The sequence below is a fragment of the Pocillopora verrucosa genome, chromosome 4 (assembly GCF_036669915.1).
Source record: "Pocillopora verrucosa isolate sample1 chromosome 4, ASM3666991v2, whole genome shotgun sequence".
Classification (NCBI taxonomy): Eukaryota; Metazoa; Cnidaria; class Anthozoa; order Scleractinia; family Pocilloporidae; genus Pocillopora; species Pocillopora verrucosa.
Genome location: NC_089315.1, coordinates 23,803,136 through 23,830,696, shown reverse-complemented (window position 1 = coordinate 23,830,696; position 27,561 = coordinate 23,803,136). Strand labels below are relative to the sequence as shown.

The following is a 27,561-nucleotide window of genomic DNA, read 5'->3' as shown; positions in this document are numbered from 1 at the left end:
TTCGCTATAAGAATTTATCAATGGTAACTTGGAGCCTAATTGTGAAATGCCTCAGCCCCTAAGAGGCAAAAATCGAATTTGAAAAGTTTGCTCCTATAACTTATACTATTTTGAGTCTCAAATTGCTTCTCAAATTGCTTCTCAAATCGGGTTTAAGAAACTTGGAGCCCCGTAGTTACACCTGTTAGCCTTTGAAGGCTGAAACCAAATTGGAAGAGGCCCCTCCAAACTTTTACTGATACTTTTTTGTCAAATTTCCACGAGAATCTGATAAACATTTGGACCCTATCTACAAAATGTCTTAGTTATTGCAGCTTAATTGATCATATTTGTTCGCGGCTCAAAAGTTTAGCGAAGTTAGTATAAGAAATTTGGAGCCTGATTGTAAAATCTTTAGCTTTTGTAGCTAAAATCAAATTCTTGGATAATCTTTTTTTTTCCGTTCTTTTACATCCTGTGTGATATTCGAAACTGGCGACTTAAGAGATCTTTTTACTCTGAAAAAGATATCATGGCAAGCTAAAGGCTTACAAAAAAAACTATTCGATTTAAAAAAACTTTGAATTAACAAAAACGTTATTACAATTTTGGAGATGAATTTAACATTTCTGATTAGATACTCTCTAGTTTGCCATGATGCTCTTTCGTTACGGGTTAACGTCCATAAATTTTCTCGTGCAAAGAATTGAAGTATAAAACGGTTTAGAGATATATAGACATGTCGAGTCGTGGTTTCTTTGAAAGAACTTTCTAGACTGTTTTGTTTTTTTTTAAGTGTGAACGAGAAAATGGCGATTACTCTTCAATTATTTTTGCACGAGATGCTGTTTAATTTTTTTGACGGGAATTTTTGTAAAGGATGCCTTGTTAAAATTTTTGCCGAAAACGTTGTCATGGGAAACTCGGTGCAAATTGGTCCAGAATTTCCCGCCAAAAGTCTTATATATATATATATATATATATAGGAAGTCTGCAAGTCGATTTTCGCGTGGAACAGTGCTCAATACGTTGAAGCAGAGCAGAATAAATATTATGAGAGGAAAAAAGGACGTAACTACATTTGTAGCAAATACAAATGTAGTTACGTCCTTTTTTCCTCTCATAATATTTATATATATATATATATATATATATATATATATATATATATATATATGAAAAATTTTCCTTGACGCCTTTCAAATTTATTTAACTGAAAATTACTTAACTAATCAACTTGTGATGAAAGAGAATTCAAAACAAATAAAATACTTCATTGAATATGAAACTTGTGGTTTATTGAGTACATATGTAGGACAATAAAGTATAAGACAAAAACTGATCACGGTACTTTATTTATTGCTACTAGATGACAATACAAGACAACAACAAAAATGATTAAACTTATTAACAATATAGAATATGTCTTAATTTTTTTTTTTAAAAAATGGCGCATGCGTATTTTGAGCGCCGTATTTTTTTCGTAAGTCTTTTGGCGGGAAAATTCGCCACATTTAACAAATGTTACTAGAGAAATAATTGACGCATGCGTATTATAAGCACCCGTATTTTTTTCCAAGTTTTTTGGCGGGAAAATATTTTTCCTCAAAAAGCCCTTAATCACGAAATATCTACTTTTCAGTCTCCAATTTTGACGCTTGAGTCTTCGCTCTGACTCAAAATTTTTTCTGTAAAAAATGCGCTACATCCGTTTTGTACCTCTGAGCAAATCGTGTTTATCACTTGGATCGCAGTCTTATTTGATACGTGCTTGGTCTGCTTGAAGCATCAGAGATATTCACCACTCAGTCTGCAAACAAATGAAGATAAAACATGAATTGAAACCCTTGCTCTCTCAAGCGATAATAATTTAGTGTTGGGTTCTTGCAGACATGTATTTTTTAAAGTTAGACGAGTAAAATTTAGTATTAAAATCTTTATTTACTGTGTGACTTAACAACTAAAGGTGAATGTAACCTAGATTTAAAGATACATTCCAATAAAATGGAGGAATTTTGTTGTAGCTGTTGTCGTCGAAATGACTTTATATTAAATTTGTTTTCAGGCATTTAAATCATTTCATTTTGAGCCGAACGTTTATAATTTCAGTCCAGCAACAACAAGCAATTAATCGAAATGCTCGCCAGCAATCCCTCTGAAGTGACGAAGAAATTTTTATGCAATAATGGCAAACATTTAGTTTCTGGTTGCATAAAATATATCTCTGATTGTTCGCAGAGTACCTGTTCAAATGAAATACTTTGCTCTTCTTCATGTTTTCGTCGAGAAAGCCATAAAAGTGAAAACAGGAGCATGTCAATGTAACTCCTGATGAGTGTAAATTTATGAGAGTTCGTGAATACGCGAATAACATTCACGAATAAAAATGGATTGACGTTTCACAACAATGGAAAGCTTGTAAATTGTAAAGAGCTGGCTAAACTCCAGAAATTTCTACTAAAAAATTAAGAAACGCTCTGAAATTTAAGAACGAATTCCGCGAATCGAAAAATCGAAAAATATCAATTTTGTAGAGCATGTTATTTCAATTTGCTTTCAGCCTCAAGAGCTGAATATGTCAAAAAATTATTTCTCATGGTCAGTTTCTCAGCACTTTGAGATACAAATATCAAGTTTTGGAGCATACTTTTTAAATTTTATTTTTGTCTCAAGAGCTAAAATATTATCAATGATTGGGCTCCACGATTTTTATTGAATCACCCTCAAAAAGTGTTTCATGAGTTGATGATTACAGTGGCCGGTAGGAACAAAACTGAATCACAAATCCTAAAACACTAACACAAAATTTAAAACACAAATACAAAATCTAAAACAGTAACTCAAAACCTGAAACACAAACACAAAATCTAAAACACTGACTCAAAACTTGAAACATGAAACACAAAACCAAAAACAGTAACACAAAACACGACACGCAATCGTAAAACGTAAATGCTAACACAAAGCTCGAAACACAAACTTAAAGCTCAGAAGAACAAGAAAGCCAGTCAGTATGCAACATCGCGCGTGTCACAGTAAACCGAAACTTGGATTGGAAGTCTGGGGACAAAAGGGCGTTTTCCGCTCTTTCTCGCGTCACCCCAAAACATTCCGTGACTGTCGTCTTTTGGTGAAAAAACTTGATAGAAATGTTTGGCTTCTATTAGAGTCAGTGGCGGATCTAACGGAAGGGGACCAGGGGGCCCGGGCCCCCCCTCCCCCTTATAAGCGAAAATTTTAAGGCCCGAAAGGCCAAAAAATTTTTAAGGCCCCACCTTAATTTAAAGCCCGAAGGGCAGGAAAATTTTTCGGTTACCCACCTTAGAATGAAGTCTGGATTCGCCACTGGAAGTCGCACAAATATTCTTTTATTGGAGATTTTCCTTTGTTTATTTTAAGCTAAGAAAAATTTATTTTACTGAGGCTTTGTTGCTGTTAATTTAAGGTTTTTTGTATTTCCTTTCTAGTCTTTAAAGGCTCTTTGTATCAATCATATTACGCCTTTTGTGGTTATTTTTTCCGGATATGATTTCCCACGCACGGTAAATGAAACAAAGAAATTTATCTTTCTGGGCCCAGTTGAAGGGCGGATAACACTATCCAACGGATTATCGCTATCCAGCGGATAAGTAATAGCAAAACGTTTAGCGTTATCCACCGGATAGAGATTTATCCAGTGGATACCGTTATCCAATCTTCGAACAACCGGGGCCTGGTCATCAAAGTTTCTTTGTATTAATTATTTGACGCCTTTTGTGGACATGTTTTCCGGATATGTTTTTTCACGTACGGTAAATGAAACAAAGCCATTTATTATCCTTTGTGTTAGTCGGCATTGTTACGAACGTGTTTGTACGAGTTTTGCATTCGTGTTGTGGGTTTTGTAATTATATTTTGATTTTTGTGTTAGTGTTATGGGTTTTGAGAAGCTATTTTAAGTTTTATATTCATGTCCTAAGTTTTGCAATTAGGTTTTGAGTTTTGTGTTAGTGTTGCGGATTTTTTGATTCTGTTTTAAGTTTGTGTTTGTGTTGTAGGTTTTGTGACTCTGTTAAGACGTTAAACAAGATTAGAGAAACAGATATCAATTGCTGAACAGACTCTGTCAGTTGGTTTCAGCGTAAAGAGCTCAGAAGTGGGAAAAAAAAAGGCCTTAACATTTTTATCAAAACTCGTTAAAAAAGAATTAATGTACCATGCCATTGATGAAAAACTCTAGAAGCAATTTGAGAGACTAAAACCGACTTTTGAACTTACTGTTCAATTTGGATGTAGCTTGGCTCAAGAGCTCAAACATTTTGGATTAGTACAAAGTGGATCACAGTTATTGAATTTCTAACCTTATGATTGGCTGAACGAGGCCGTATTCTGAGTTTGTAAGCTAGCCCCTGGCTCATAAACAAGCTCCGACAAATTTAGTAAACGAATTCGTTAGCGAAATCCCCGGCTCTGTTAGCGAGTCGTCATTGAGCAATGGCCGAAAAGTATGAGTTTAACCCAGAGCTTACATCTACTACAACGAATTAACAGAACTAATAGAAAATACAACTCCTATATCCACCATAAGAAACTGCTAAATTTGATATAAAATATTTCAAGGTATGCAACGGAAAATTAAGCAGTGTTTATTTGCTGTAATCTAGTTGGTAATAAGAGTAATAATGTACACACACACAAAAAATTACGCGCTTCTGACTGAGGACGAATGCATTTTCGTGTAACACGAGGACAAAGTTGTAACACGAATGCAAATTACAAATAGGTTGCGCACACTTTCAAAATTTCGTCTGTCTTGGCCTCCGGTGATATTTTTTCATGTAAACTATGAACAAGTAATAACATGATTTCTCTTGCAATTTGGTTTATTAAGCACTTGTTAAGTTTTTAAAAGACTACAAATTGCACGAGCCCGTAGGGCTCGTGCAATTTTGTTGTCTCTGAAAAATTTACTGGTGCTTATTAACATCAATTTGCAAGAGAAATCATGTTATTGCTTATAATTGTTTTTTTGTGTACACTTTTAGTAAAAAAGTTAGCGTACTCAAGCTTGCCGACTATGATATTATCTTAACCAACCTGGCGCTACGCACCTCACTGGTTATATATCATCTCATATTCGATGCAACTCGTAGGATAATTGTTTGTGATTAGGCTCGAGAATTTTTCATAAATCAAGTTAAGATGAAATAATATATCAATTGATGATAAACCTAAAATGCTTTTTAAAAAACAAACAGCATTTTATGGAACATCTTTTCCCAGTTTGTTTTTTAAGCCTAACAGCTCATACATTTTCAATATATTAGTCTCTGAAATTCTTTTTGAGATCACGTCAACAAAAACAGATCTATGTCAGTTGAAGATAAATTCAGGAGACTACTTGGGGAAAAACACTAATCTTGGAGTATTCTATAATAGTTTGGTTTTAGTCTCTTGAGCTTAGACAATGTTAGTGCTAAGGCTTGACGGTTCTTATTGAATCACGTCAATAAAAGTCTCGTATAAATTGATGTTAAACACAAGAAACACTGTAATATCTACTTTTCGAGTGATCACTTTTAATTTGGTTTACGACTCGAATTCATAACAATCAGGCTCTTAAGGGTTAACAATTTAAATTGAAATAATATTCATATATGTAAGATACTATAGGAGAATTAAACTTGTCAGAGATCTCAAAAAGAATTCTGGAAAAAAAATCAAGAAATGATAATTGTGGTAGCATACTTGAATTTTGCTTGTTTGCCTCAGGGGATGACATATTCAATAATTGCGCTTCAAGGACCTTATCCAAGGAAGTAATATTGAAAGAAATTATCAGACTCTAAACTTACTGGAGATCTAAAAAAATTCATGTATCTTAGTTTGAGAACTCCTGAACATGCTAAACTTTTTTTGGCTCAAGAGCCGATACATTCAGACTTAAGGCTGACCAAAATTTGTCATCAAATGAAAACCTTCTTTAACGTCTTATGACCATCACCCAAGAAAATTTCTCGGCCTATTATCTGTTGTAAGTGCTCAGAAAACAAATAAGCTCGGCGCTTTCCTTCCTTTTTTTATCACTTTACTCGGATAAAGATTGCCTTGCGAAAGTAGAGCATCCTGAAATATTTTGCAGATTCTAATCGCGACCAAGGGCAGTATGACCTCTATCAGAAAGTCACAAAAAAACTAACCTTTGTGTAGAACCAGGCTAGATTCAGACAATCCTTTTGATGCGAGCACGAATTCAAATGCAAATATCCGAGAAATTCAAGGTCTTGGATGAGAAATTTCCTAAGCCAGAGAGAGATAGTTTGTGAAATGTCTGCACTTTTGTATCAAGTACCTTTTCAAAACGATTTAGTAAAAGTTGGATTCTAATTGGATGATCGACATCATTCTTACGATGATTCACAAATCTTAGAAATTAAAGATAATTTGATAGGCTTAACCGTTGCTATGGTAATTTGAAAGCACAGATGGATAGTCTTGACATGCACAAGGGTGACAAGGTATTTCTCTGACGCTTTTGAAACAGATGAAAGGTATTTATGGTATAATTTATTCATTAAACGAACACTGCTGAAAACAACTGAAGGCCACCTCAATTAAGAAGAGATTCAAGTAATCAGACAATGAAGAAATTAATTATTTTCTTAATTTGCAGTTGTTCTTCATTACCGACTGAGATAGTTTTGAATCGCAAACATAGGGTAAAACCAGGTTAAATTGTTCAATTAACGCAGATGAACAGGCCCAGATAGCTGACATGTTGTTAAAATCCAATGATCTAACCTTGTTAGAAGTTGGAAGGTATTCCTTTTCTTCCTTGACTTTCTTTGTTTCAAGGTGCTCTCGTTTTCTTATTGATACTGTTATATAGAGAAAAAAGAGGCAAAGATATGGTTGGATACGTACATACTTGCGTGCTTTTTATTCTTAATAATTAAGGAAAAAAGTTGAACGACTCGATCGAAAAACTCACTTCAAGCCACCACAAATTCTGCTGTCAAATTTAATGTCCTCTGGTTTTATTGAACAAAGATATCAGGAATTTTCATTGTAATAACTTACTTAGCATTCGGAAACAAAATTTGTAATTAATTGGGAATAATCAGCTATCTTTCACTATTGGGCTTTTAGCGAAGAACTTTATGGATATTTGACAAGCATACTGTTACCATGGAAAAACGATGTGACTATAGGCATACCTATTAAATTTGATACTGTTATTTGACGAGCTAAATGCTGCCAACAATGATAAGTGTTTCTTTGAAATTCGTATTTTAAAACCAACATAAACGGAGCAGTAATCCTCTCCTTCTTTGGTCAGCGATTTTGGAACTAATGGGAAGCGTTTAAAAAACACTCTAGGTCAACGCACTATGACCATAAAACTAGCTGAAAATTTGTATAAGAATGAAAAGAGAAATACATAAATAAGCGAATTTCTCGCGTTGACACTGGAGTCACGTTTGAGAAGAACTGTCATGGCAGCTGTCGCTAAGGATTTGCCTTACGTTGTGCTGTGTATCACGCTCTTCCTTTTCACATTTAACTCCGTAGATCAATTTTACAAGGGATACAACAAGTAAATTGAACACTGCATTATTGTCCATATTTATCTCTCTATAGATTATTTACCTGAAATATATCGTGACCGGCAAATTGAACACCATGAATCCTCGACATGATATTAAAACCACTTCCTCCAGCATAAGAAAAGCTCGCCGTGGTAATAGGTAATAGACATGGTAATAGGGCCGAAATAACCTTATTTTTGAATCAATAGAAGCTAAAAAAGACGCTCAAATTTTTCGTAGTTCGTAAGCTCTTTCCTCGTGCAAGGCTGAGCGCAAATATGAATATTGATTTTAAAAATCCTTTGTAATTCAAATGAGTTTTACGACTTCAAGGGCGGGTTCAAGCAATCCGGACGCCGAGTTCTTCGGTCTGATACGTTCAAATACAACACGAAGTAGGATTCCTCACTTTAGACATATTTTCAATTTAAAGTAATATTTTCAACAGAGAGCTACAAATAATGTTGTAATTTTAGGAATATCATTCTCTCGAACCCGAACCTAACTGAATTTGAACTTGAACATTCGGCTTTAACAGCACTTTCATTTATTACCGAAGCAGACACTAGGTTATATACTTCTGGTCATTAACTGTCGGTCAACCAGAACTCCGCAATATCTTGATCTGTTTTTCTTTTCCACGGGCATTTTGAGTTAACAGGGTGCTGCTGTTTTTCAAGCTACACTAGATAAGCGTCGACGAAATCCCTTGAGGCGAAATTGATATGCGACGCGTGAATTTTGCAGAAAGGTGAGAGTGATTTGTAAATTTATGAAACAATGTGAGGCCTGATTTGCTTCCTGTAATGTACGTGACCTGTGATTTTTTCTTTCATTTCGTGAAAACGTTAAGATTTCCCTGAAACTTTGGACACAAGAAGAAAGACATGGAAGTTTTCCCTTTAGTTTATATACGTGACAGTAAATTTCCTAATTTTTTTGTGAGAAACAGGATCAGGACTCCCCTTTGCTACACTCAATAGGTCATAGCTGTTTTATTCAGCCACCTTCCGACTGGATAACGTCACGTACGTGATTGTAATATATATGTGCGCATAAATGCAATATCTTCAGGCCTCTCCAACTGTTCAAAGAAAAACACTTAAGGTAATTATTCCACCCTTAATTTTCGGTGTATATTTACAGGTTCTCTTCGTGTTCACTAGTCTAGGGACAGACAGATAGAAAGAATACAGGGCCAAACTTTGACATGGTTAAGTCTTGACTATTGCAATACAGAAAATGAAACAAAAGAATCAAAGGAGCTTCCTTAGCTTTGTCGCGCCAAAACTTAGCCAGATATAAATGGAGTAAAAACAAGAAACTGAATCCTTGAGTTGATGAATTGAAGGTCAGTTCATGGATCTTAACTCTTTCTGTTGTTGATTCACAATTGTACAGATTTATATTCCGGCTGAAGAGAAATGACCATCGGAAAACAGCAGAGGCGAGATAGAAAACCGATAATATACAACTAGTCGGCTACACTTCGTTATGTTCATGAGTCTCCCGGTGTTTACCATTTTGGCAGTCATAGTTTCGTTAAAGGTCTACATCGCCCACTTTGCAATTTTCGCCCGTCGATTTGTATTGTTTGGGTTGGGAAATTTTTACCTTTTCGTAGTTTTTTTCCTTTTCAATTTCGTTCGTAGTAGAATGGTATGTCCCATAAAAAGCAGCGATAACACTGAAAATAAAACAAAGAGAGTTCGCTTTCAATTTAACACACATGACTGAGTTATAATTAGGCAATATATAAAATACTTTTATCAAGGCTTCGCTGACTCAGTGATCTAGAACGGCAAATAATGATCATTATCACGGTCGTGACAAGACGAAAACCATCTTTCTCTATTTTTTGATCGAGCTTACAACTTACCGTCTTTTTCATTCTACTTACAGATCATTACCATCGTTGTCTATCTTCGAACTGTTTTGACATCAATTTCAAACCATTTACATCTGCTATGAATAGAAAACACACCTGCATTTTTGGTAAGTACTTTATATCTAGTTTATCATTTTTCCTACTTCAGAGACGTATGTCAAGGCTTGTGTTGAGTAGTTTCAGCCCCCACGCCTAGATTATATGATTGATAGTTTTCACTTAGATTTGGTGAGATTGAAAAGGATAATTTTTAAGGTAAATGCGATTTTATGTCTGCCTCTCTCTCTCTCATGGCTTAAACTTGTCTGCTAACATTCCATCGTCTTAAGAGATAAATTCTGCTTGATGCCACCTAAATGATTTGTAATTAAGAGCTTCCTGGTGGAGCCTCTTTTCCTAATGGCTCCTGTTATCCATCCAGCTATGTCTGACTACCTCGACTAGATGTAATTTCTTCCATAATCATCTCACTAATTTAGATATTGAGCTCCATATGCTCTCTGGCCTAAATTTTAATTATTTCACTACACATAACCCCCATTCGAATCAAGATATTGTAAATTATATGTGAAGAAATTCACTCTCCTTTTTAAATTGTAATATCAGGAGCTTGTAAGCTAACTTTGGCAACCTGGTTGTTACGCTATCTGAGTTGTATTTTCCAATGTTTGTGATAAGGGTAACAGCATTTTGTCCTAACCAAGCTGTATACTAATGCCTAAGGAGTTGGCCTCGATGTAAAGAACAATCTTGCATATTCTCATCGTTCAGATTTCTCCGCTCAAGTCAAGAATGATTGTCAATCCTTATGATTCGTAGATATAGGCTAAAATACGATCTGTGGAGTTTTTTTTTTTTTTAGAAACCCTCATGTCAATTTAGATACCTTCTTAAACCAAATTCATCGTGAAAACAAAAAATTGTGCTTCGTTAGAAGATTGGGTTCATATTATTCTCAACCTCAAACTTTGAAGCCACACAGAAAAACAGATCACTCTGTACCTCTCATAGACAAAATTTTCTTCAATTTCCTTCAACACTTCTCCACCATCTACCAAATTATCTCATTGACCATAAATTATCCTCTTTACCAGCCAACATCAAAGTTTTCAGACGAGACTATTTAAATTTAAATAAACAAGTCTTGATTATTAACATACAACCGATACAATCAATAATTATCCTGCTATGGCACCAGGAATGCCACTAATTATCAAACGCATTTGTGCCGTACGAATCTTAAGCAATCTACAATTCTTTACCCAGGTCCTAAAATTTGAAAGTCTCGCCCTGTATCGGTCACTCGTTCGTCAAGTTCGTCAAGAGTTTTAGTAGAATAAACACTGAATTGGCCAAGCTGCTCATTCGAAACACTTAGTTTTTTTTAAATGTATTGTTGTAAGCAAGGTGGACTCTCACGAAAGCTCGGTGGTTTCTTGAGGTATCCTTTCCCAATAGTTGTAATGCTGTAAATTTATATTTCTTCTTATTGTTAAAAAGGCAAATAAATGATATAAATGGTAATGTTGATGACGAAACTAGGATCCGTTACTTAGAAATGTTTCTGAACTATGCAGTATGTTTGATAATTGTCACATTGAGATATCTGAGGTTACTGATCTCCATGTACTCATCAAGCAATTTTCTTAGCGAAAAAAGTAGACCAGTGTTAGCCATGGATAACCGATGGAATCAAGACCTCTATTACAATAGAGAATGGTTTATTCAAGAAGTTCTCTAAGATGAAAACCACCTACCTCCGTGCAAGAACAATATCTCCGAGCGAGCACAGTGAACATAAAATTAATATCTTCTCGCCTCAGTGTAATATCCCTTATGCATCTCGCAGCAGCAATATTCGAACTGAACTGCATGACATTCGTTTTGTGTAAAGGAGTGCTCCGACTTTGTAGACGAGTTATTTTGAACTACAGTTTGTTTTAATTTTGAAAACAGTTTTGTTTTGATTTTTGATATCGAGGCTACTATTGTACAGAGAATAACTAATGAAGACCATTTTGCTTCGAGTTTGCGAGATTGTCGAGCGAGCAGTCGAGGGTTTGAATCACTAGAAGTTGTGTTCAATTTACACAGCCGGAGGACAGCATGTTCCGAGCAGATTTACGTTTAGAATTCCGGGCAGAATAATTGAACAAAAAAATAGAACGAGATTATTACGAAGTTTAGCAAGGGTGGCAGGCAGAATGTGTTCATTTATCAGCAAACCAAATTACCAAGATCTACGCTATACCGCGCTAAAAGAGAATTCAAAATTGGATAAAGACTTTATTCCAAGTAGCAACAAGCCCTTTGAGGTGGAAAGCAGAGAAGGCGTTCAAAATAAGTCACACTGAGCAAAATACTTAAACCAAGAAAGGTAATGAAGTATCTTTTTAATTGAAGTCGTTCTTCGGTTCTTTAAAACTTCAGCTGTGTATTTTTCACGTTATCCTAGCCCTGAGAGTTTGTGTAACACTTTTTTTTACTACAGTTCTCTCCCTTCGCATTCATCCATTAATTAGACTGGCGAAACACGAATTAACTTAAAGTAGGTAAAATTAAATTTTGACATTTACCGCTTACATCACTGAACTTAGTATGTGTCAGTGGAGGGTTTGGAAAGCCTAAAAATCCACAAACCTTTCCTGTTGTTGAATTGGTTTGAAGGCTTTACATTTCTTCATATCCTAACTTTTCCCTCTGACTAAAAAGCAAAGATTTTATATCTCTGACGGTTGTTGTTTGCTTATGAGCATTAAACGCTACTGGTTCCAGGTTCCATCACGGTGTGCGGTGCTTGAACGAAGGCTTGTACGTATCCAATGCACTAAGTATCCAACATAACTTATCAATAAAAGTACCGACAAACATCAGTTAACAATAAATGTAACTCAAAGATATTACACTGAGCCTTGCCTTTAACCATGATTTTTTTCTCAGTTCTTTGCTCGATTCTAAATAAGTTCAAGGTTAAGTGTTTCAGATTTAAAATTTAGTGGGAGATTTTTTTTTCCCATCGGGTATCACGATCAATTTCACGGATACAAAAGCATTCGAGAGGACAATCGGCACTAAAAAAAATCATTCTTGACACGGCTTGAACTTAAATCACAGCTCGTGCTATACTTAGGTACTCGCCGGCCTAAACTCTCGAAATATCATGACACAGCACGTTCGTACACTGCGTAAAGTCAAATGGATATTCATCACGACAAATTGGTTCCTCATCCTGTGAAAAATTGTATCAGATGATATTTGAAAATCGAGACTCTGAATGTTTAATGTTGAATATAGCATTTTAAAAAAGGAGAGTTTAATGGGTTACAGTCAAATCGGCTACAAGAGAGAAATACTTTTGCGACGCGAACTGATAAAATTAGTTAATGGTCCCTTGTCATTGCATGCTGGGGGCGTTGGTTGAGTGGAGATCAAGCGAAAAAACGTGGGAAGGAATAAAAACACGAGGAAAGCGTCATTCCATGCGAGCAAACTTCGCTTGAGGTCCCTGATTGAGAACCGCGCCAGACGAGAAACAAGGTTAAGTCTTATCCTTTTCCGGTTTCATTAGTGCCAATCAATTTTTTTTAAAATGATAACCTGTTTTCACAAAGTGAGGCCTCCTCTTTCGTAGGCGTGTGGTATAAAAGGAGAGAAGTCTAACCTTACTGGCATATCTATGAAGAGTAGCAGATCTTATATGTTCAAATTGCTGAGGCTTGTTCAATGTAACTTAAAAGAGGAACCCTTCATTGAGCCACTAAGAAGAAAAATGCGTTGTTGTTATGTAACTTGTAATAACCCCAGGTTCAAAGATTACCGATCATAATGTCAAATGACTCAGTCACTCTCTCTTGCCTGATTTCGCTATAATTGTTTAGGTTCAGGAAACTAGAGCGTCACGAGAAGCTGCACTTGTTTTGAGAGTGAAGCCACGGCAAAGTTGCAAGAAAACCTGCATGTTCTTTTCGAACACGTTGTTGGACAGAATCAATAGGTATGAATGTGAATCAGCTGAAAAAGTTTCAGCTGATACCACGTGCTGTTTGGACTGTCCAATGTTTCAGGAGTCCAAAAGTCGCCATGGCTTAAAGTGACGTTTAGAGATTCGTAGCCAATCAATCAGATGATTGTGAGCAAAGGGATCTAGTGGTGGGCGTTATAAAGAGATTTTGGTCCTGACTTAAGGGAAGCGTGGTTGGTTTATTAAATAAGACGATTTAAAAAAGCAGAAGGAAAGATAAATATGACTTAAGATATTACATCGCCCCAAAAAATGCCACAGAACTTTGTACCTTGAAGTAATCTAAATACTCCTTTTTCCGCTATCCGCATTATTATAAAGTACTTGTTTGTGGCCACTTAATGCCGGATTGTTTTGGTTTAATTTATCAGGAATGTCATCAACAAAAGTGGAATCAAGACATCTAATTCCTTGCGTATTCTTTTTTTTTTTTTTTTAATTTTTTGGTCAGTTAATCCTTCAGCGAAGGATATTTGGAAAGAAGCAGGTTTTACACATATTTGGCCCATGCCAACCATGCAAACTCAAGATCTTGAAGTTAAATGAAAAAATGAAAGTTCACGACTTTTTGCAGTTCCTTTTCCATTTTTCAGGGGATTCCAGATTTCGTTTGCAGTGATTACATTTCATAATTGTCTGATATGTTACAGTTATACTAGTCTGCCTTCAGGTTGGCATTTGTGGAATAATCGGGAAAATTGCGGAAATTTTTCCCTGAGAACGAATATTGTTTCCGCTGACCGCAGGTCCAAGTGACTGTATTCTAATGAGAGATAGCGATGGGAAGAGGAAGTCATGTAAAAGGATGATTGATGATTGAGCTTAAAGGAATTAGAATTAACTCATGAGTTATTGCTCTGACAATGGGATGTGCGTTTATCAAAGCATAAAACGGAGGTTTAAGTTGTTGTAGTTAGCTTAAAGTTGATAGAGGCCTCGATGTCCAATTTGGAACAAATCATTAACAGGAATAAAAATGACGTTGAAACGTAAGCGCCTAAGCTAATTTCCTGTTGTTTATGCGTGTAAGATCGAGCTGGCACGATTTTTTGTGCTGCACAAGAACATTGTATGTTAAGGTACGTGACTGAGGGAGAGAGAGAGAGAAAGAGGGAGACAGATAGCCTATGTTTAGAAGATATGAAGGTGAATTATGAGAGAATCGTGAAGCAGACTCAGGAAGCCTTGTTAACAGAGAACTTGAAGGTCAAGAACTTGGTTTAAGAGGTGAACGTTCTTAAATGGTTTACTGTGAGGCGATAATGGTGCTAAAGACGCTATCCTGTACTGAACAATAATTTATCATGCAATATTTCTCCTTCAACATGCATGCCAAAGTTAAGACAAGACTCAAAAATTGTGCAGCTTGACTCGTGAAAAACCCATTTAATTCCCGGAATTTTGGTTAACTGACATGCTGCCACGTTTAAAGTTAAAGCTTTGTCTCTTGTGTTTGGTTAAAAAATTTAAATCCAAATTCTTCTGTGGCTGAATGCATTAAAAAGCGAATTAACTCCGGCGAATTATTTTTTCATTGCAGTATCTAAGGCCAAGAAGTGGTATGAGCTATATAACTAACTTTATTATTTCCGTTTAGATGTAATGTAACAACAGTCTACAAATTTCTTTAAGAGTCTTACTGGCGTCTTTCTTTTTATTATCTTTTCAGTTTTCCGGTCAGTTTTGAGGGGGAAGTTTCGAGATATTTGAGAACGTACCGGGGTATATTTTGCAAACTATTTTTTTCTAAGAATGTAATTTTTATTACCACATTAAGTATGGAATTTCTCCTCAGAGGCGCTTAAATATGCCAAGGAAAATTGAGGACGAATCTGTAATTTGTGCCGGCAACATAAAGATATATGTGTGACCACACTTGTTGTAAAAATGTGATACTATCTTCTTTTTCACTTATGATTCAAGGATGCGCAAAATCTGGAAGTAAATTAAGTTATTCTATTTACAGTTTTTCGTTGATAAAAAATGAAAGCTTTGGTTGATGTTGACGTAAACGAGGGATATCATCACGTCAACGCCGGCTCAGAAACACTTCCAACCCAATTTTATTAAGCACTTGAAAATTCTCCACCCTTTCACAAAAAAGAATAATTTGCATGTGTTAATTTAGAGAACTTTCACCCGGCAGCTTTCTTTACACATTTGCTCTCATTACGTTTTTCCTCTAAGAGGGAAAACGTTTTGATATCCAGAGCTGTTGAACCTGAGTGACACCCTTTTGACAAGATTGAGTTGTCGTTACAGTCCAAGAGCCAATTATTTGGACGACAGGTGTCTAGACGAGAAGATAGGCATATGTCTCAAAAAAAAATAAGCCTGCAACGAAAATACGGCATTTGTGAACGTGCAATACCCACCATTTCGGTCTCTGAATCGCTACCTTTACGTCACACTAGTGTTGAGCGCGATTTTGATCTAAAGAGCGGTTTTTTCAGGAAGCAATCGTCAGAGAAGATCCATTTTAGGAACACTAAGTTTTAATTTCGCTTTGACTCTTCATCTCGTAAAAGTATCACGTTCTAGAGATTTCTCAGTTGACAAACCAGCTGCGGTTAAAAGATAGATTTCAATAGCTTCCGTACACGATGAAGTGCTAACAAAGAGGAAAAAACTACAATATTGAGTGTTTTGCAAACACCGATAGAATGAAGTCGGAGTTTTAAGAGGAAAACTGGTATTTTCATTCTGATCCTTTAAAAGACAAGTTATAATCAATTTTGCTGTGCACCTCTATGGCAGGTATAAAATCAAGAAACTTAAAACTATATACGATCATATCGTAATATATCTTTTCGCGTTCGTCAATGTCAAACAAACAATTAAGATTTGAATAAATTACGTAAAATCAATTTTATTCAACGCTTGCTCCGTAAGTGACGATATGATTGGGTTCCATCAATCATCGAAGAGCCCTTTGATATTCGTTGCATGACAATTACGGGGCGGCAGAAAATCTGCTTCCTTCAACACCAGTGATCACGAATATTTGTGGGAAATCCCATTTTCGTGCAAGAGTACACCCAGATTATTTTTATATCCATAAGAAGCCGTTTATCTGACTGACTTTAAATACCACATTTTCTTACTCTTCAGTCGACAAACAAGGGATTTGTGATGTTTGTTTTAGTTTCCAGACAATAATATTGGTTGTTTTGCTTTGAGGGCAGTCGCTGAGTAAAATTCTGTGTTTCGGATAATCTAAAACATGAAAAAATAGCATCCATCTTCCGAATCTTATCATCTCTTCTGCAAAATTGTGTGTTTAAGCAAATCGATTTTCTAGAGCATCTTCCTTAAAAGTTCCGGCAATTTAATTCCTTAAGAAAGGCAAGTTATTAATGATAAGCAAATACTCTAAAGGCTGTTTACATTTGACACAAATTTTTCCTCCATCCCCTTAAAGCAGGATGCATAAGTACAGGAACAATAACACTTAGCCTTATCTGCCAGTATCTATTCCGGAAATGGTACCGATCATGTTGTTTCGCAAGCTCTGTCCCATGACTATTTAGGGCAGATACGTTTTAAATTAAAAGTTATTAACCAGCAATATCTGAACGCGCAGGCAAGCTTGAGCGTTTGACTTCGAGTAAAAGGCCGGTAAATCTGTACTTCTGCCCTCAAAGACAAAAACAATCGAGGTAAGAGATAGAAAACTACGAGTGTTTCAGTTCGATTCTAATTAACACGATTTGATTCGTGTCAAACTACAAAAAAATATTGCCATTATTCAGCGAAGAAACTTTAAATTAACTTCGGAGGAGTGTCTGTCACTTAAGTCTGTCTTTCGTGTTAGGCTTACACTTGATGTAATTTTCCAGCGAGTTTTCGATTGTAACTCTACAGTTTAAACATTTGAGCAGAGGAACTCGAAATTATTTAGCATTTCGTGTGCGAAATTCGTCTCTATTTTGAAGTGGCAGTTGAAGTCGCCAATTGTTTGTACACTTGAAATATATGTGAACAAGCTCAGAAGCTCAGCAGGATCAACTGCATCAAAGGTCGTTTCGTTTAGGTTATTACTTGATTTAAGTGTCTTGCTGCCGAAATAGTTTGGACTGTCCTCAAGTAGAAAAAGCAAAAGCAACAGTTATGTTCCTTAATTGACCAAGCACGGTCAATTTATATCTATGAACGATTTTTTTTCAATGTGTGGGCGCTGCGCTCTTGGGAAATTTTAAATTTAAATTTCAAAATGCATTAAGAAACTTAAGCATCAAGACTCTTGGGATAATTAACGAAAAAGGTTACGAGATGTGGAACATACATCTATAAAATATCAAGTTACGAATTTGGTCGGGTGGAACTAAAATTTTAACCCATTGGTTTCACCTCTACAATGTGTACTCATTTTTTGAGAACAATGCTACCTGAGGAACTAATTGGCAAATGACAGAGATACCCCATAAAATTGATTATTTTGTCACCCGATGGAAAGAACCCTAAGCAGGTATCTGAATGATGAAGTAGCCCAATAATGCTGACTGTGCAGATGAAAATCATTGAGAAATGACGTTTTTGCTTCGAATTTTAAACAAAAATTGAGTTATGTAATCGAAGCACGTGCCTGTTAGCTGGATTCGACTGATTAGAACGTGCTGTTTTCAAGACGAAAGTTATCAACATGCTTTCAAATTCTGACAAACAATTGAAATTGCAGTCCCGTTGGGTTACTTGACAGCTTATCAAAACTCAAGCCGAAAAACCTGTAAAAAGCATATGACGTCATTTTCCTTCCCAGCGGCGTTCACCGCAGGTGTGGCACAATCCCGGGAGGTATCTTAGAACGTGGACATTTTCCCTGCGCATAGAAGGACAAAAACTTCTGGGATCAGGATTCGCCACAATCGAAAGGCTGTGAATTTTGTCGCAAGAACACTAGCTTTACCAATCTAAGAAGATTTTGTCCTACAAGGTGCGAGTTTCATTCAAAAGCATATTCTATGAATAATCCACTTCAACCACCTTAGCTACAGACCGAGGAAAATTTGCAAAACAACGACAAAAACACGCGCAAGTAGAACAAAACATTTAAAGCAGACGTGACTTGACAGCGCTGCTTAGTTGGTTGATATTGTAGTTTATCAATAACGGCTTCAAATTACTAAAATACTTTCCTCAGGGGAATGAAGACAACAGTTTAATTTTTTGATAATATTGACCTTCTCCACTCTCTTGCAGATGAACACAATTCAAATGGCAGGATTTGTTTTCTACGTTATGCTCAGCATAACTTTAAGCAGTAGTAGTCCCTTAGAGAGAATAAAACGTTCCTTAGGAGCTGGTGATTGTCCCCCCGGTGTATGGACATGCCTCGCAGAAACGCGCGACTATAGGATGATTGAAGAACCCAACCAAGAGAACTTTGCTGTTGGAGTCGACAACGTCGCTGGCGTCGCCGCCGCCTGCCCGCCTGGAGTATGGACCTGCGTGCATTTTAGTAAGCGACAAGCAGCGAAAAGAAAAACGATGCTGGAAAAAATGTCGAAGCAGCGAAGGAGAGTCCAGAGATCGGTTAAGAACTGTCCCCCCGGAATCTGGGTGTGTTAAGCCTCGAGTACGATCCGCCCAAACGTCTTCAAGATTATTTTGACGAACCGTAGAATGCTACGAAAAGAACCGTGTTGTAGTTTCGCTCCTTAACTTAACAATATTAGCCTTCCAATTTAAAATTATTATATATTTAAACCTATTTTAAAACATTCCTCTGCTAAAAGGTTAAAGAACTGAGTTTTATTTAAAGCATGCATTTAGTGTTATTATTTGTCTGGTTTGTTTAGCCCTTGGGGCGAAGTACTGGATTAAAAACATGGCACAATAAGTTTGGTGGTTTTTGTCTTTGATCGGAAAATTACATTCAGGGGAGAATTCCATTGTGTGACAATGAATAAGCCTTCCGGTCACGTAACACTAAATGCGTGACACCCTGACATGAATTTTTCCTTTTTTTTTTCTTTTTTTCTTTTTTTTTTTTTTTTCCATGAACGCAAATACTTCTCGTAAAGCTGAAAAGAAACCGTGAACCTTAAAAAAATTCTTCAACTGTCTGTCATACGTGTCACGCAACCATGATAATTGTTTGAAAATCCCCCACTTAAACATTTGTCCATTTAATTCACCTATCTGGTTATTCCTAATTGAGTGTTTAAAAATACCAACTTTTGGCGTAAATTCGTCTCCCTCTTTCCCACGGAAATTGCATTTTCCGTTTGAAAAATGATGCTGGCCAAAGCAAGAAAACATAACCATTGGCCAATGTGGCGGATTTAAGTAACGCTATGTGACAAAACTTTAGAACCCATGATTCTATGAAGAGCAATTCAACAACAATCCCGTAAAATATAATCCCATTTTCTCTACTCTTTGAACAGTGTAGACGAGGATTAAAAATGCTTTTTCTATCGAAAACCCATCTACCGTTGTAAAGTATTTTCTTCAAGTATTGGAGGGTCTTACTCACTTTGGGAGTTGCACGGTTCCGTTGCTATTATACAAACTCAATATATTTTCGTACCTTGATGAAAAAGAGGGCGAGGGTGACACAATCATTCTGCGGACCCCCTTCCCTCCCCCACCTAGATACGACCCTGCTCACTTTTCTTACACACTGGTTAACTGACGTCGGCATCTGTCCCGATGATCACGCGCACGCCCATGGGGTACAGCAGGGGGAAGTACTATTTTAAAAAGCCATTGAGGCTTCAAGCTGTGATCCAAGTGGAACTCGGGCCAAATCATTGTTTACTTCTAATAGAAATATTTTAATTTTATCATACACTACAAAAGCACCGTTGAATTGCATCATTACTCCGATAAATATGATCGATCACACATAATTAGTCTCGTATCGACTCCGGCACTGATCCCTTACGAGTCAACCTTTAACCTTCAAAGGGTCAGATTACGTCGAGACCAAAAGCCCTTTGATGACCTCTTACGCTCAACCCCAACCTTTAACGAACCAGAAGCTTGTCAGGTTTTTGGCAAGTATCTTATTGTTGTTGTCGCTGCTTTAAGGTAATTGTAACTGTTTCGTGCTACCCTCGATAAATAAAGTTGGATTGATTGATTGATTGATTTGAAACGCCTCACTCTTTAAATTTACTGATTCTAGAAGTTATGTCAAGAAAATAGGAAGATGACGCATTCCATGTCAATTTATTTTACACCGAACGAACCCAGAATCTACAACTAGCTTTGCATTTTCCTTTCTTATATCGACGATTCCAAAATGCGCGTACAGTACAACATCTGAGTTGCAGTGAGGTAGCAGGTAGATAGACGAAAATAGTACCATTCTGTCACCTGGTCAACACCCTTCGCCCAGTTGGTCGAGAGGGGATTAGTGTAGTTCTTTTGCCGCAACTTCAATGACACGGTGGAAGTGAACACATGCTCGCACGTGGTCGGTAAAAAACTTTGCACCTTTTTTGAACCCATTGGACTCCTGTCAAAAGATGCGCAACAGGAGCATAAAAATAGCGTTTAGTTCCATTATTCTCCTTTATGTAACCACAGGCGGCCCGAGCTCACGTCTCGAGAAAAAGCCAACGATTAATTAATGAAAGCGTCACGCGTTGTGTGACTCAACAGGAATAACAGTGATGATAAAGCACGCTTAAAACGACAGAAATCGCCAGAAACTACAACGGACACACAGGATGTGAGCAAGTTTATTGATTTTACGTGTAAAATATTCATATTTGAAATACCTATCGTTGTAAACCGACCATATTTTGTTCCCTCCTACTATTTCATATAACGTGTTTAAATTTTCAACGGTTCCTCTCGTAGCTCAACACCGAGTCACACAACGCGTGACGCTTTCATGAATTAATCGATCGTTGGCTTTTCTCAAAACGTGAGCTTGGGCCGCCTGTGATGTAATCAAATAGAGTGAAGAGTATAATTTCAGCCTGAAGGAGTTTGTGAAAAGGCTGTACATACATTTCCAATGATAGCAAACGTTTAACCACCCAATACTTGATGTTTCCATTCTTCTGGATGTCACTTACCATTTCCAATCTTCTTTCATCGGAGTTCTTTTAGCGTGTATTTGAAGTTCCCGTCGTTAGTTGGGCAAGTGTCACGTCAGCTTACCACCTTGACATTAGGTTACTTGTGGTTTTCCTCACGAAGAGACAAAAATTGCCTCTTGTTCTGACATAGAAGCGTGTGTTGCAATTTGACTAATAAAGCGCACGTGTGCTCGAGGTAAAACTTACCTAAAGGACATGAAAACAAACCTAAATTAAAAGTGCTTCTTTGTTTCATAGTTACAAGAGTTTGAAGATAAATATCTTGGATAAATTGGCGATTTGCATGACGTCAACATCATAGACATCGTAAGCTTCTAGTAAGATGGCATGACGTCATTTTCAAGTAATGTTAGTTGTGAAAGTTTGGAACAACAGATTGCGGAAGATTATACGAAAACCCCATTCATAAAAATTCAAGATGAAACTTCAACGAACCAAAGACATCAGATTGAAGCAGAAGGTAGCTGGATAAGAAGGTAAACAACAGATGGTGTACTGATTGAGGGGAAGTGAGAATAGCTACCACTAAGTTTGATCTTAGCGCGGCTATTTAAAATGCACACTGAAGTGCGGAACAGTAGGGGTCGTTGGTTTCCGTTATAAAAGAGGAATTCGTGGACATAAACCAGAAGAAATCCTGAACCTTGTGCTAGTGTGCCGTGAGTTACTAGCCACTGATACATTGGATTAGATCAAACATACCTCAGTCTCCAGAGTAAGGAAGAGCTAGAAGAAAACATCAGGAAAAAAGGGCATACACCTTCACTTCACGGTAAGAGTAAAGAGACGAAGAAGAATAGGAGTTAATAGTTTTTTTTTTTCCAGGGGAATTTCGATGTACAGTAAATATTAGGATTTTCAAAAGCATTCTTTTTCTTCTTTGAGGTGATGTTACGAAATATCGCCATTGACTTAGTTTTATTTTCTTAAGTGAGACATTTTTCTGAATTACTGTAAAAATAACACTCGAGAACAGTTTTTAAAAAGCTGATAGCTTCTCCAAGGTGAAAATAAGTTAAAGCGAATGCATTTAATCAAGATTTAGCCATTTAAAGTGAGTCGAATGATATTGAGAACAGGACTTTCATCTGATCAACATTCTGTGATTGGTGTTTGTGACAGAACGTAAAATTAAATCATAGCAGTTTTCTTTTACAACATTATTATGCAACAGTCATAGCTGTTTTTTTTTCTGTGGAAGTGTCGGCAAAAGCAGTAATAAATATCTGAGCTATTGATAATGGCGCTTATGCTGCGCGGGCGTCTTCGACGAAAATGGGTCGATTTACGGACAACTCATCAGCACAATATACTGGTTTCGTTGTTGATAAGTGAGTTTGTAGATTTAGGTCGTTTTCCGCTACAAAAAGTAACAGCTATAGAGCGTTGTTAAAAAAGCGTCGTTAATATAAGAAATCCTCCCGCTTAAACACTCTTCAACCTCTAGTTGTGCTGTCACCTTAAATTTCTCTTTTTAAAAAATTGCTTTTATCAATGTCGAAAGAGTGCTTTGTATAGAGTTCTGCAATCATTTCAATGCAATTTCTGGTAGATAGATGTTTTAATCACTTCGAAATTATTCTATTGAGAACTTGTGAGGATTTAATTGGTAGAATGTGCTGTCCAAGTCACTCCCTGTGGGGAAGAAAATGAGTCACGTTTTTCAGTTCTTTCAGGAGCTCCTGGTTCTTGTAAGAATGTGCGCGGTCAGGGCCTGGGTAGAGAGCTATTGACGTTTGCGCCCTACTCCCAAATTTCTTTTCTCTTTTGCGCAAGATGTATAAAACAATATTTCTGATGCAAAATTTTGTTAATGGTTTCGCCCCGTTTAGGTTTAATGTGACTTGGGAGGGGTCTGAGGGGCTAAGATTGTTTGTAAACGCTCTGGATTTAATCGCATTAAAATTAACGACCCATGAATTTTAATCGCATCTTTTCTAAAAATGGACTTGACGAGCTATTTATAAAATTGTATTTGATTGTTGTTTGTGGTGGTTGCCTTTCTAAAATGCATATCTCTCCCTATGGCCCTACTGGGAAGCAAGCAAGTATATTATTCTGAAAATGCTGAACACACAGGGCCATTAGTCAACTGGCCTGTGTAATGTAATCCGAAGTTGCTTTCATTTTCGCAAAATATTTTTCAGACAAACCTTCTACCGTTTGCAACGCTCCAGCTGAGCTAAGATTTCATTAGAAGAAGAAACGCAATTTGAGATTATCCTTATGCCTTCCAAGAGCGCTAGAGTGCCTTATCACTCAACAGTTTCTTTTCTAAAAACAACAGCCATTATAATGAGGAAAAACTAAGGCGGGTTCTAAAAAACGACAACATGCTGTCTGCTAGGGCAACAACACGAAAATAATAGACTGAGTTAATTTGTCCAGCCCAAATACGAAAAGTAAACGAAATTTTTGTTTTCTTCTCATCGACTGACAATGTCGCAAGGGTGTGAACGAGTGATTCTTTTAGCCTGTGTATTTCGAGAGATGGAGCGCCTTACTTATACAAAAGAATAGCTCCCATAATAATGGTGCATTAAGCTTTCGTGGTTTCGCCTCCACTTTCTCCCCCAACCCCGCCCACTTCGTGGGATCCAAGACAGAATCTTTTTTTATTAAGTCAACAGCCCGAAAAAAAGTGTCAGTGCGTCGCGTTTCATTACCGCAACTATAATAAGTATTTGTTTTCTGTTCATCGACTGCACGAGATTATAAACAGTTCATATTCACTTGTCGACAATGACAATGCCGTAAAAGTGTAAACGTTAGGATCTTTCGGTTTGTGTGGTTGGAGAAACGAGCGGTTGAGCCATTAAAAGAATGGCTGCGATAGTGATGTATGGATGCATAAGTTTAAGCTGTGTGGTCTCACCTCCGCTTTTCCCTCGACCCCGCCCACTACGCGGGAACCAAGACGGAATCTTTTATGCGGCGCTTCTGATATGGAATATTCAGTCGATTGCAAATAGGTTTGCGCATGCTTGAAGTGGGAGGAGCAAAAAGAGGTGTGAATTAAGGAGGCCAGCGTAATCATGGTTAATTGAACTCGATCTTAAAATAATAGGTCGTTAAATTCTTAATGTGTTTGCAGTTCCTGAATTGTTCTGTCTCCGATTATATTCGTTTTCCTTTCTTTCATTTGTAAATGATATCGTGTGATACTCTCCTCGTCGATGGACATTTCCCAACAGGAAGAACCTTACAACAATTTCCTCGTTTTTCTCAGAAAATGTTTTGGGTTCGGATCCCTCAAGTAACGGGTCGTGCGAATAGTTCGAAACCATCATTTATAAGCTTTGTTAAAAAATGACATAACAGACGATGGCAAACTCTTAGCACGCTTTGAGAATAAGTGTCTATGAAAAACCGCCACCGGGCAAACGTTACAACTCGCTAGAAGGGAATATATAGCGAAAGGTTGTTTCGACGTCTAAAAATACGATTTTGGAGAAAGATCAATGCTTTTTCACCGCAGTTTTATCACAAATAACTAATGATGATGTTGATACGAGAGAAGAGTAATTTTTGTTAGAATTACCACGAAATATGTTTTTAAATATACCGATAGACTCTCCTTGCGTTAGGTTTATTGTGAAATTGTCATCGCGTAATGGTCGCGAATGGTCTCAAGAAGAATATTACAACAATTTCCTCGTTTTCTCAGAAAATGTTTTGGGCTCGGATCCTTCACGCAATGGGTCGTGCGAATAATTCGAAACCATTAATTATAAGCTTTTTTAAAACATGACCAAACATGGCAAACTTTTGGCACGCTTTGAGAATGATTGTCCATAAAAAAACAATCGTTTGAGCAGCTTGTGTCTTTTATCACGATCTGTTTATGCCTTTTAACCTTTGTAATAATATGCATGAAATAAACTCGATCCTAAAAAAATTGGCAGTTAGATTCTTATTATGTTGGTAAGTTGCTGAGAGAGGCCCTTTAATGTTTTCGGCGAAATTTCAGCACAGGTCTTCGGGTGCAAAACTGGACAATTCAAAGTTTTCTTTTACGGACAAACATGTCCAGATAAAATGTTGCTTTTCCAGCACAAAAGAGAACCCTTTAATTGAATTCTAAAGTATTTACTGAGATGCTCTGTCTCTGATTCTATTCGGTTTTCTCTCTTTAATTGGTAAATGATATCAAGAGATACTTTCCTTGTCGATGGATATTTCCCAACAGGAAGAAGCGAACAACACTTTCCTCGTTTTCCCAGAAAATGTTTTGGGCTCGGATCCTTCACGCAACGGGTCGTGCGGATAGTTTGAAACCATTAATCATAAGCTTTGTAAAAACATGACCAAATAGACTATGGCAATCTTTTATCCCGCTAGGGGAATGATTTTCTATAGAAAAACAATTGTCTGAGCAGCTGGTGTCTTTCATCACGATCTATTCATGCCTTTTAACCTTTGTAATAATATTCATGAAAAAATGAATGAGTTGCCAGTAATCGGATCCTTGCGTTTGTAATTGTCTATGGCAATTATTGTCTAATAAACTATGGCAAACTTTCAACACGCTTTGAGAATGATTGTCTTTGGAAAAACAATTGTCTGAACAGCTGGCATTGTCTGAGCCATGCCATGTGCTCATTAGTCAAACGTCACGCATGCGTCAGAACCAAAAGCTTGCACATGCGTGATGAGGACTTGACTGCGATTTGCGACCGAACGAAAAGAAAAACGTAACCGGAATTTCAACTCGGGCGTTTCCTTTGGAAAGCCCGAGTAAAAACAATTGTTTGAGCAGCTGGTTTCTTTTATCACTATCTGTTCATGCCTTTATAACTTTTGTAATAATATAGATGAAAAAATTACACGCGTCTGATATTTTTCATGTAACTTGAGTGCTAAGTTGTTACTCGAGTGCAAATTACAAATGGCGCAAACTGCCAAAATTTCGTCCGTCTTGACTTTCTGTGATGAGATTTTCATGTAAATTATTAAAAACTAACAACATAATTTCTCATGCAGTTTGTTTAATGGGCATTTACTGGTACTTATTGACACTAAATTGCACTCGGCGAAATCATTTTATTACCTATACAAACAGCACGCTCAGGTATGTCTTAGAGGGACTTACGCGAATTCTAGTGAAACCCCCAGCTTGAGTGTCAGATCGTCACAGTGTTGGGAATAAATCAAGCATCTTCTCTCCTTCAAGTTTCACCAAAATTTCCTATCTTGATGTTGTTGTTTTATCTTTTAACAGCAGTCTTCCTTAATTCAACAATCATGACTTTCAAGCTGTTATTTTCAAATATGATTGCTATTTTACCTGACTCCTGATCAAGTATTAGTAAAACAATCCTCTCACCACTTAATCTTATAATTTCCACGAATGACCAAAACAGAGGTTCTCCCAGCAATACAGTATGATATCAAGCAGATAAGTGATGAAACTAAAGAACAATATCAATAAGGGGATTTTAAGTTCATCAAATACCAAATTCTCCAAACTGCTATCATAACAATTTCATAGCAGACAGAAAGGAGAATTGCTATATTAATGAGATCCAGGAGTGAAACGGTTAACGAACAAGCGTGTAATGGTTGAGACAGTTGGGGAAGTGAGACTGTAGTTAAATTTGCCTCTGTCTGACTTTCGCCAGTGGACATGACAGCACTGAATGACCGTCGGCAAGTATCCTGCAGAACAAACATAGCTTTTTTTTTGTATCACATTTTTCAAGCGAGGTGCGTGCAAGGAAGTTGAATCCGCTTGCGAAATAACAGCTGGAAAGGAAAACGGTCTCATTCATAGCTGTTTTTTTAGCTCCCTATACAAGTGTTGCACGTAGCCCTGTAAAATTTCTCTCACGCGAATCTTGTTTGTAATGCAATACGAAGTGAATAGTGGTGATTCACTTGCTCAGTGTCTTCTGTGAAATATTTCTTAATGGGTTTAGCCATGACACTGTGCCAGGTTTGGGAACATAGTCACGCGACTGTGCAGCATTTTAAAGAGGACCTCAAAATATCTGCAACTGTTATTTCAATTTTCTTTGGCTCTGATAAGTTCTGGTCAAAAAGGACTCG

General features: G+C 36.9%; 1 protein-coding gene and 1 long non-coding RNA gene across 2 annotated transcripts; one reads left to right on the top strand and one right to left on the bottom strand.

Moving 5' to 3' along the window:
- Positions 1-1,486: 1,486 nt before the first annotated feature.
- On the bottom strand, positions 1,487-7,812 carry LOC131774935 (uncharacterized). The gene is made up of 3 exons (XR_009339430.2): positions 7,609-7,812; positions 6,760-6,836; positions 1,487-1,789 (listed from the first exon to the last, which is right to left on the bottom strand). It is a non-coding gene; the product is annotated as an uncharacterized lncRNA (long non-coding RNA).
- Positions 7,813-16,967: 9,155 nt separating this feature from the next.
- On the top strand, positions 16,968-19,295 carry LOC131774979 (uncharacterized). The gene is made up of 2 exons (XM_059091079.2): positions 16,968-17,115; positions 18,656-19,295. Exon 2 carries the CDS (start codon positions 18,656-18,658, stop codon positions 19,022-19,024), a length of 369 nt encoding a protein of 122 aa, XP_058947062.1. The 5' UTR covers positions 16,968-17,115; the 3' UTR covers positions 19,025-19,295.
- The last annotated feature ends 8,266 nt before the right edge of the window (positions 19,296-27,561 follow it).

Excerpts from the sequence above, each read along its gene's own strand:
- LOC131774979 (XM_059091079.2), top strand. The coding sequence starts at position 18,656 with ATGAACACAATTCAAATGGCAGGATTTGTTTTCTACGTTATGCTCAGC.